Source organism: Pseudophryne corroboree, unplaced genomic scaffold (assembly GCF_028390025.1).
Source record: "Pseudophryne corroboree isolate aPseCor3 unplaced genomic scaffold, aPseCor3.hap2 scaffold_706, whole genome shotgun sequence".
In the NCBI taxonomy this organism is placed as follows: domain Eukaryota; kingdom Metazoa; phylum Chordata; class Amphibia; order Anura; family Myobatrachidae; genus Pseudophryne; species Pseudophryne corroboree.
The window spans coordinates 311,264-322,935 of record NW_026970289.1 but is presented as its reverse complement, the minus strand read 5'-3'; the positions used below and the strand labels follow the sequence as shown (position 1 = coordinate 322,935).

Here is an 11,672-nt window from a genome sequence, read left to right as displayed (position 1 = left end):
CTTACATCTCCTCAGGGGTACATGTAATTGTGGGTTATATCTCCTCAGGGGTACATGTAATTGTGGCTTACATCTCCTCAGGGGTACATGTAATTGTGGGTTATATCTCCTCAGGGGTACATGTAATTGTGGGTTACATCTCCTCAGTGGTACATGTAATTGTGGGTTATATCTCCTCAGGGGTACATGTAATTGTGGTTTACATCTCCTCAGGGGTACATGTAATTGTGGTTACATCTCAGGGGTACATGTAATTGTGGGTTATATCTCCTCAGGGGTACATGTAATTGTGGCTTACATCTCCTCAGGGGTACATGTAATTGTGGGTTATATCTCCTCAGGGGTACATGTAATTGTGGCTTACATCTCCTCAGGGGGTACATGTAATTGTGGTTACATCTCAGGGGTACATGTAATTGTGGGTTATATCTCCTCAGGGGTACATGTTATTGTGGATTACATCTCCTCAGGTGTAAATGTAATTGTGGGTTATATCTCCTCAGGGGTACATGTAATTGTGGTTTACATCTCCTCAGGGGTACATGTAATTGTGGTTACATCTCAGGGGTACATGTAATTGTTGGTTATATCTCCTCAGGGGTACATGTAATTGTGGCTTACATCTCCTCAGGGGTACATGTAATTGTGGGTTATATCTCCTCAGGGGTACATGTAATTGTGGGTTATATCTCCTCAGGGGTACATGTAATTGTGGGTTACATCTCCTTAGGTGTACATGTAGTTGTGGGTTACTTCTCCTCAGGGGTACATGTAATTGTGGTTACATCTCAGGGGTACATGTAATTGTGGGTAACATCTCTTCAGGGGTACATGTAATTGTGGGTTACATCTCCTCAGGGGTACATGTAGTTGTGGGTTACATCTCCTCAGGGGTACATGTAATTGTGGTTACATCTCAGGGGTACATGTAATTGTGGGTAACATCTCCTCAGGGGTACATGTAATTGTGGGTTACATCTCCTCAGGGGTACATGTAATTGTGGGTAACATCTCCTCAGGGGTACATGTAATTGTGGGTTATATCTCCTCAGGGGTACATGTAATTGTGGGTAACATCTCCTCAGCGGTAAATGTAATTGTGGGTTACATCTCCTCAGGGGTACATGTAATTGTGGGTTACATCTCCTCAGGGGTACATGTAATTGTGGGTTACATCTCCTCAGGGGTACATGTAATTGTGGGTTACTTCTCCTCAGGGGAACATGTAATTGTGGTTACATCTCCTCAGGGGTACATGTAATTGTGGTTACATCTCCTCAGGGGTACATGTAATTGTGGGTAACTTATCCTCAGGGGTACATGTAATTGTGGGTTACATCTCCTCAGGGGTAAATGTAATTGTGGGTTATATCTCCTCAGGGGTACATGTAATTGTGGGTTACATCTCCTCACGGGTATATGTAATTGTGGGTTACATCTTCTCAGGGGTACATGTAATTGTGGGTTATATCTCCTCAGGGGTACATGTAATTGTGGGTAACATCTCCTCAAGGGTACATGTAATTGTGGGTTACATCTCCTCACGGGTATATGTAATTGTGGGTTACATCTTCTCAGGGGTACATGTAATTGTGGGTTACATCTCCTCAGGGGTACATGTAATTGTGGGTTAAATTTCCTCAGGGGTACATGTAATTGTGGGTTATATATCCTCAGGGGTACATGTAATTGTGGGTTACATCTTCTCAGGGGTACATGTAATTGTGGGTTATATCTCCTCAGGGGTACATGTAATTGTGGGTTACATCTTCTCAGGGGTACATGTAATTGTGTGTTATATCTCCTCAGGGGTACATGTAATTGTGGGTTACATCTCCTTGGGGGTACATGTAATTGTGGGTTACATCTCCTGAGGTGTACATGTAATTGTGTGTTACTTCTCAGGGGTACATGTAATTGTGGGTAACATCACCTCAGGGGTACATGTAATTGTGGGTAACATCTCCTCAGCGGTAAATGTGATTGTGGGTTACATCTCCTCAGGGGTACATGTAATTGTGCGTTACATCTCCTCAGGTGTACATGTAATTGTGGGTTACTTCTCCTTAGGGGTACATGTAATTGTGGCTAGATCTCCTTAGGGGTACATCTAATTGTGGGTTACTTATCAGGGGTACATGTAATTGTGGGTTACTTCTCCTTAGGGGTACATGTAATTGTGGCTAGATCTCCTCAGGGGTACATGTAATTGTGGCTAGATCTCCTCAGGGGTACATGTAATTGTGGGTTACATCTCCTCAGGGGTACATGTAATTGTGGGTAACTTCTCCTCAGGGGTACATGTAATTGTGGGTTACATCTCCTCAGGGGTACATGTAATTGTGGGTTATATCTCCTCAGGAGTACATGTAATTGTGGGTTACATCTCCTCAGGGGTACATGTAATTGTGGGTTACATCTCCTCAGGGGTACATGTAATTGTGGGTTACTTCTCCTTAGGGGTACATGTAATTGTGGCTAGATCTCCTCAGGGGTACATGTAATTGTGGGTTACTTTTCAGGGGTACATGTAATTGTGGTTACATCTCCTCAGGGGTACATGTAATTGTGGGTAACTTCTCCACAAGGGTACATGTAATTGTGGGTTATATCACCTCAGGGGTACATGTAATTGTGGGTTATATCTCCTCAGGGGTACATGTAATTGTGGGTTACATCTCCTCAGGGGTACATGTAATTGTGGGTTACTTCTCCTTAGGGGTACATGTACTTGTGGCTAGATCTCGTCAGGGGTACATGTAATTGTGGGTTACTTTTCAGGGGTACATGTAATTGTGGTTACATCTCCTCAGGGGTACATGTAATTGTGGGTAACTTCTCCTCAGGGGTACATGTAATTGTGGGTTACATCTCCTCAGGGGTACATGTAATTGTGGGTTATATCTCCTCAGGGGTACATGTAATTGTGGCTTATATCTCCTCAGGGGTACATGTAATTGTGGCTTATATCTCCTCAGGGTTACATGTAATTATGGGTTATATCTCCTCAGGGGTACATGTAATTGTGGGTTATATCTCCTCAGCGGTACATGTAATTATGGGTTATATCTCCTCAGGGGTACATGTAATTGTAGTTACATCTCCTCAGGGGTACATGTAATTGTGGGTTATATCTCCTCAGTGGTACATGTAATTGTGGGTAACATCTCCTCAGGGGTACATATAATTGTGGGTTATATCTCCTCAGCGGTACATGTAATTGTGGTTACATCTCCTCAGGGGTACATGTAATTGTGGGTTACTTCTCCTCAGGGGTACATGTAATTGTGGGTTACTTCTCCTCAGGGGTACATGTAATTGTGGCTAGATCTCCTCAGGGGTACATGTAATTGTGGGTTACTTCTACTCAGGGGTACATGTAATTGTGGGTAACATCTCCTCATGGGTACATGTAATTGTGGATTACTTCTCCTCAGGGATACATGTAATTATTGGTTATATCTCCTCAGGGGTACATGTAATTGTGGGTAACTTCTCCTCAGGGGTACATGTAATTATGGGTTATATCTCCTCAGGGGTACATGTAATTGTGGGTTACATCTCCTCAGGGGTACATATAATTATGGGTTATATCTCCTCAGGGGTACATGTAATTGTGGATTACTTCTCCTCAGGGGTACATATAATTATGGGTTATATCTCCTCAGGGGTACATGTAATTGTGGGTTACTTCTCCTCAGGGGTACATGTAATTGTGGGTAACATCTCCTCAGGGGTACATGTAATTGTGGGTTATATCTCCTCAGGGGTACATGTAATTATGGGTTATATCTCCTCAGGGGTACATGTAATTGTGGGTTACATCTCCTCAGGGGTACATGTAATTGTGGATTACTTCTCCTCAGAGGTACATGTAATTATGGGTTATATCTCCTCAGGGGTTAATGTAATTGTGGGTTATATCTCCTCAGGGGTACATGTAATTGTGGTTACATCTCCTCAGGGGTACATGTAATTGTGGGTAACATCTCCTCAGGGGTACATGTAATTGTGGGTAACATCTCCTCAGGTGTACATGTAATTGTGGGTTACTTCTCCTCAGGGGTACATGTAATTGTGGGTTACTTCTCCTCCCTGCTTTACCTCCTGTCAGTCACAGGTTAGTGTGCATTGCGCATAGATGCCTGCACACCTGGCTTTGCACTTGCACCCTGTCGCTCACAGGCGGGTGTGTGTACATCTGACTCTGCACTTGTATGACTGCAGTCCTCCGTGTGTATAGGTGCGGCTGTGTGACTGCAGTTCCTTCGTGTGTATAGCTTCGACTGTGTGACTGACTGCAGTTCCTCCGTGTGTATAGGTTCGACTGTGTGACTGGCTGCAGTTCCTCTGCGTGTATAGGTGCGGCTGTTTGACTGGCTGCAGTTCCTCCGTGTGTACAGGTGCGGCTGTGTGACTGACTGCATTCCTCAGTGTGTATAGGTGCGGCTGTGTGACTGACTGCAGTTCCTTCGTGTGTATAGGTTCGACTGTGTGACTGGCTGCAGTTCCTCTGCGTGTATAGGTGCGGCTGTGTGACTGACTGCAGTTCCTCCGTGTGTATAGGTGCGGCTGTTTGACTGGCTGCAGTTCCTCCGTGTGTATAGGTGCGGCTGTGTGACTGACTGCAGTTCCTCCGTGTGTATAGATGCGGCTGTGTGACTGACTGCAGTTCATCCGTGTGTATAGGTGCAGCTGTGTGACTGACTGCAGTTCTTCCATGTGTATAGGTGTCTCTGTGACTGACTGCAGTTCCTATGTGTGTATAGGTTCGGCTGTGTGACTGACCGCAGTTCCTCCGTGTGTATAGGTGCAGCTGTGTGACTGCGGTTCCTCCGTGTGTATAGGTGCGGCTGTGTGACTGACCGCAGTTCCTCCGTGTGTATAGGTGCGGCTGTGTGACTGCGGTTCCTCCGTGTGTATAGGTGCGGCTGTGTGACTGACCGCAGTTCCTCCGTGTGTATAGGTGCGGCTGTGTGACTGACCACAGTTCCTCCGTGTGTATAGGTGCGGCTGTGTGACTGCAGTTCCTCCGTGTGTATAGGTGCGGCTGTGTGACTGCAGTTCCTCCGTGTGTATAGGTGCGGCTGTGTGACTGACTGCAGTTCCTCCGTGTGTAGAGGTGCGGCTGTCTGACTGACTGCAGTTCCTCTGTGTGTATAGGTGCGGCTGTGTGACTGCAGTTCCTCCGTGTGTATAGGTGCGGCTGTGTGACTGCAGTTCCTCTGTGTGTACAGATGTGGTTGTGTGACTGCGGTACCTCCGTGTGTATAGGTGCGGCTGTGTGACTGACCGCAGTTCCTCCGTGTGTATAGGTGCGGCTGTGTGACTGACCGCGGTTCCCCCGTGTGTATAGGTGTCTCTCTGTGACTGACCGCAGTTCCTCCGTGTGTATAGGTGTCTCTGTGTGACTGACCGCAGTTCCTCCGTGTGTATAGGTGCGGCTGTGTGACTGACTGCAGTTCCTCCGTGTGTATAGATGCGGCTGTGTGACTGACTGCAGTTCATCCGTGTGTATAGGTGCAGCTGTGTGACTGACTGCAGTTCTTCCATGTGTATAGGTGTCTCTGTGACTGACTGCAGTTCCTATGTGTGTATAGGTTCGGCTGTGTGACTGACCGCAGTTCCTCCGTGTGTATAGGTGCAGCTGTGTGACTGCGGTTCCTCCGTGTGTATAGGTGCGGCTGTGTGACTGACCGCAGTTCCTCCGTGTGTATAGGTGCGGCTGTGTGACTGCGGTTCCTCCGTGTGTATAGGTGCGGCTGTGTGACTGACCGCAGTTCCTCCGTGTGTATAGGTGCGGCTGTGTGACTGACCACAGTTCCTCCGTGTGTATAGGTGCGGCTGTGTAACTGACCGCAGTTCCTCTGTGTGTATAGGTGCGGCTGTGTGACTGCAGTTCCTCCGTGTGTATATGTGCGGCTGTGTGACTGACCGCGGTTCCTCCGTGTGTATAAGTGTCTCTGTGGGACTGACCGCAGTTACTCCGTGTGTATAGGTGCGGCTGTGTGACTGACCACAGTTCCTCCGTATGTATAGGTGCGGCTGTGTGACTGCAGTTCCTCCGTGTGTATAGGTGCGGCTGTGTGACTGCAGTTCCTCCGTGTGTATAGGTGCGGCTGTGTGACTGACTGCAGTTCCTCCGTGTGTATAGGTGCGGCTGTGTGACTGACTGCAGTTCCTCCGTGTGTATAGGTGCGGCTGTGTGACTGCAGTTCCTCCGTGTGTATAGGTGCGGCTGTGTGACTGCAGTTCCTCCGTGTGTATAGGTGCGGCTGTGTGACTGACTGCAGTTCCTCCGTGTGTATAGGTGTCTCTGTGTGACTGACTGCAGTTTCTCCATGTGTGTATAGGTGCGGCTGTGTGACTGACTGCAGTTCCTCAGTGTGTTTAGGTGCAGCTGTGTGACTGACTGCAGTTTCTCCATGTGTGTATAGGTGCGGCTGTGTGACTGACTGCAGTTCCTCAGTGTGTTTAGGTGCAGCTGTGTGACTGACTGCAGTGCCTCCATGTGTATAGGTGTCTCTGTGTGACTGACCGCAGTTCCTCCGTGTGTATAGGTGCGGCTGTGTGACTGACCGCGGTTCCTCCGTGTGTATAGGTGTCTCTGTGTGACTGACCGCAGTTCCTCCGTGTGTATAGGTGTCTCTGTGTGACTGACCGCAGTTCCTCCGTGTGTATAGGTGCGGCTGTGTGACTGACCGCGGTTCCTCCGTGTGTATAGGTGTCTCTGTGTGACTGACCGCAGTTCCTCCGTGTGTATAGGTGCGGCTGTGTGACTGACCGCAGTTCCTCTGTGTGTATAGGTGCGGCTGTGTGACTGCAGTTCCTCCGTGTGTATAGGTGCAGCTGTGTGACTGACTGCAGTACCTCCGTGTGTGTATAGGTGTGGCTGTGTGACTGACCGCAGTTCCTCCGTGTGTATAGGTGCGGCTGTGTGACTGACCGCAGTTCCTCTGTGTGTATAGGTGCAGCTCTGTGACTGACTGCAGTTCCTCTGTGTGTATAGGTGCGGCTGTGTGACTGACCGCAGTTCCTCTGTGTGTATAGGTGCGGCTGTGTGACTGCAGTTCCTCCGTGTGTATAGGTGCGGCTGTGTGACTGACTGCAGTTCCTCCGTGTGTGTAGGTGCGGCTGTGTGACTGACTGCAGTTCCTCCGTGTGTATAGGTGCGGCTGTGTGACTGACCACAGTTCCTCCGTGTGTATAGGTGCGGCTGTGTGACTGCAGTTCCTCCGTGTGTATAGGTGCGGCTGTGTGACTGCAGTTCCTCCGTGTGTATAGGTGCGGCTGTGTGACTGACCGCAGTTCCTCTGTGTGTATAGGTGCGGCTGTGTGACTGCAGTTCCTCCGTGTGTATAGGTGCGGCTGTGTGACTGACCGCAGTTCCTCCGTGTGTATAGGTGCAGCTGTGTGACTGACTGCAGTACCTCCGTGTGTGTATAGGTGTGGCTGTGTGACTGACCGCAGTTCCTCCGTGTGTATAGGTGCGGCTGTGTGACTGACCGCAGTTCCTCTGTGTGTATAGGTGCAGCTCTGTGACTGACTGCAGTTCCTCTGTGTGTATAGGTGCGGCTGTGTGACTGACCGCAGTTCCTCTGTGTGTATAGGTGCGGCTGTGTGACTGCAGTTCCTCCGTGTGTATAGGTGCGGCTGTGTGACTGACTGCAGTTCCTCCGTGTGTGTAGGTGCGGCTGTGTGACTGACTGCAGTTCCTCCGTGTGTATAGGTGCGGCTGTGTGACTGACCACAGTTCCTCCGTGTGTATAGGTGCGGCTGTGTGACTGCAGTTCCTCCGTGTGTATAGGTGCGGCTGTGTGACTGCAGTTCCTCCGTGTGTATAGGTGCGGCTGTGTGACTGACCGCAGTTCCTCTGTGTGTATAGGTGCGGCTGTGTGACTGCAGTTCCTCCGTGTGTATAGGTGCGGCTGTGTGACTGCAGTTCCTCCGTGTGTATAGGTGCGGCTGTGTGACTGACCACAGTTCCTCCGTGTGTATAGGTGCGGCTGTGTGACTGCAGTTCCTCCATGTGTATAGGTGCGGCTGTGTGACTGCAGTTCCTCCGTGTGTATAGGTGCGGCTGTGTGACTGCAGTTCCTCCGTGTGTATAGGTGCGGCTGTGTGACTGACCGCAGTTCCTCTGTGTGTATAGGTGCGGCTGTGTGACTGCAGTTCCTCCGTGTGTATAGGTGCGGCTGTGTGACTGACCGCAGTTCCTCCGTGTGTATAGGTGCAGCTGTGTGACTGACCGCAGTTCCTCCATGTGTATAGGTGCGGCTGTGTGACTGCTGTAATGGAGCAGGACTTTGTGCTGGTGAAGAGGAAGGATGTCGAGCGTCTGACCACAGAAGTCATGCAGATGAGAGAATTCCTGCCGCAGATCCTGAACCAGGAGTTGCTGGAAAACGTGCAGAGACTGGAGGCCGCTGAGATCGGTGAGTCGGCACCTATAGAATCTTTATGCCCATTGCGTGCTGGCTTATCATGTGCACAATACGTATTATAGCGCTGGAGGAGAGATTTAGACGGTGCTTTGGACTGAATAGCTAATGACGTACATGATTCTGTCCATCCAGATAATTACTTTGTATACATTTTATAGATATTACTTCTTCGGGTTCCATAGGAGATAATGGGGTGTAGGTGGAGGTAAACAGTTAAGCTTTTAGGTATCCCAGAATGCTCCGGTCCTCCCCCCCCTATACCCCGCCTTCATGCTCAGTTTTGTTTGGTGCCAGCAGAAGCCGGATCTCCGTTTAAGCAGTGTGTCTACTCAGAAGCAAGCGTTTATTTTATGGTTTATTTTTACTGTAACAGGTCTGAGTAGCAGCGCTGTCCTCTGCTGCTCCGTAACCCCCGGGGAGCGGAGGCTAGCACTGGTCACTACGGGCACCCCAGGAGCCGGCACTGGGGGCAGATAAGGCAGGAACCCGTGTCTTCTTATGAGTCCAGCCTCCGGTCATGGGAGACAGAATGCTGGTGTGAACACTGGTGCGCCAGGACGCCACTAGACCACCAGGGCCTTATACCGGCCCTCTGCCTGTGGCCCCTCCCCCAGCTCAGGGCGCCATTCCATGCGGTCTTCCTGTCGCTGAGCTGCTCCTCCTCCCCCGCAGAGACCTCAGGCAGCCATTTTCATGCAGCTACAGGACTCTGGGAACGCCAGGTCCAGTCTCCCTGTATACTGCACCTCCCCAAAGAGCCAGGTTATACAGCGCTATAATATCCTACCAGCCGCTGCCGCTGTGTAATATCCTACCAGCCGCTGCCGCTGTGTAATATCCTATCAGCCGCTGTCGCTGTGTAATATCCTACCAGCCGCTGCCGCTGTGTAATATCCTACCAACCGCTGCCGCTGTGTAATATCCTACCAGCCGCTGCCGCTGTGTAATATCCTACCAGCCGCTGCCGCTGTGTAATATCCTACCAGCCACTGCCGCTGTGTAATATCCTACCAGCCACTGCTGCTGTGTAATATCCTATCTGCCACTGCCGCTGTGTAATATCCTACCAGCCAATGCTGCTGTGTAATATCCTACCTGCTGCTGTGTAATATCCTACCAGCCGCTGTGTAATATCCTACCAGCCGCTGTGTAATATCCTACCAGCCACTGTGTAATATCCTACCAGCCGCTTCTGCTGTGTAATATCCTACCAGCCACTGCCGCTGTGTAATATCCTACCAGCCACTGCCGCTGTGTAATATCCTACCAGCCACTGCCGCTGTGTAATATCCTACCAGCCACTGCCGCTGTGTAATATCCTACCAGCAGCTACCGCTGTGTAATATCCTACCAGCCACTGCCGCTGTGTAATATCCTACCAGCCGCTGCCGCTGTGTAATATCCTACCAGCCACTGCCGCTGTGTAATATCCTACCAGCCACTGCTGCTGTGTAATATCCTACCTGCCACTGCCGCTGTGTAATATCCTACCAGCCAATGCTGCTGTGTAATATCCTACCTGCTGCTGTGTAATATCCTACCAGCCGCTGTGTAATATCCTACCAGCCGCTGTGTAATATCCTACCAGCCACTGTGTAATATTCTACCAGCCACTGCTGCTGTGTAATATCCTACCAGCCACTGCCGCTGTGTAATATCCTACCAGCAGCTACCGCTGTGTAATATCCTACCAGCCGCTGTGTAATATTCTACCAGCCGCTTCTGCTGTGTAATATTCTACCAGCCACTGCCGCTGTGTAATATCCTACCAGCCACTGCCGCTGTGTAATATCCTACCAGCAGCTACCGCTGTGTAATATCCTACCAGCCACTGCTGCTGTGTAATATCCTACCAGCCACTGCTGCTGTGTAATATCCTACCTGCCACTGCCGCTGTGTAATATCCTACCAGCCAATGCTGCTGTGTAATATCCTACCTGCTGCTGTGTAATATCCTACCAGCCGCTGTGTAATATCCTACCAGCCGCTGTGTAATATTCTACCAGCCACTGCTGCTGTGTAATATCCTACCAGCCAATGCTGCTGTGTAATATCCTACCAGCCGCTGTGTAATATTCTACCAGCCACTGCTGCTGTGTAATATCCTACCAGCCAATGCTGCTGTGTAATATCCTACCAGCCGCTGTGTAATATCCTACCAGCCGCTGTGTAATATTCTACCAGCCACTGCTGCTGTGTAATATCCTACCAGCCACTGCCGCTGTGTAATATCCTACCAGCCGCTGTGTAATATCCTACCAGCCGCTGTGTAATATCCTACCAGCCGCTGTGTAATATTCTACCAGCCACTGCTGCTGTGTAATATCCTACCAGCCAATGCTGCTGTGTAATATCCTATCTGCCACTGCCGCTGTGTAATATCCTACCAGCCAATGCTGCTGTGTAATATCCTACCTGCTGCTGTGTAATATCCTACCAGCCGCTGTGTAATATCCTACCAGCCGCTGTGTAATATTCTACCAGCCACTGCTGCTGTGTAGCTGATTTAGGGCCTTATTTAGTGTGGATCGCAGAATTTGCGAATCACAATCTGGCTGATTATCGAATGACTGCGCAGCATTCGCATTTTCCACGCGCAAGGGGAAATAGCGACAGAAATTGCGTACAGGTCGTTTCACTGACAGGAAGCCGGCGTTTCTGGGCAGAAACCTGACGTTTTCTGGGGGTGTCTGGAAAAAACTCAGGCGTACCCAGGCGTATTTAAGGAGGGCCTCTGACGCCAGCGATGACCCCTTCCAGACTCTTGCATCACTAAAATTGTGGACGACCTGGCGCAGATGGAAGAAATCTTCCATGTTCCGGTAATTGCGTATGGTTTTGCGATCAGAACACACAACGTGATGCATTCGCAATTTCTGCAGTGGGCGTTTTCTCTCTATTTCTGGGCGGTGAACTATTTGGGCGCAGAAATTGCAATCTTAGTGAATGAGCTCCTTAGCGCCCATTTCAGTGCATTTTACATGGTATTCTGCGTTGTCTGTAACTTGTGCTAGAGCTGCCGTCTGTTCGTGTTACCTTATCACTGTCACCCATGGTTGCCTACCCTCCCGCACCTTGCTCCCGCTTCAGCCATTGTTCTCCTGATGTCCTGCTCTGTAGGTCACATCTCCCAGATTCTGCCAGGGGTGACATCAAGGAGTTTCTTTTCAAGAACAGTGATTTGCTGTAGCTGCTCATGAGTCACTGCTGACGACTCTCAGTACCCCC

The 11,672-nt window shown here is 49.7% G+C and overlaps 1 protein-coding gene across 1 annotated transcript in view; it reads left to right on the top strand.

The window, feature by feature from the left end:
* Positions 1-8,275: 8,275 nt before the first annotated feature.
* Positions 8,276-11,672, top strand: part of HSF2BP (heat shock transcription factor 2 binding protein) — a gene marked incomplete at its 3' end in the record, with an annotated part of 311,991 nt that continues 308,594 nt past the window's right edge. The window contains exon 1 of the mRNA XM_063954638.1: positions 8,276-8,435. Coding sequence (XP_063810708.1) covers positions 8,294-8,435 — 142 coding nt within the window. The remainder of the gene's footprint in view (positions 8,436-11,672) is intronic.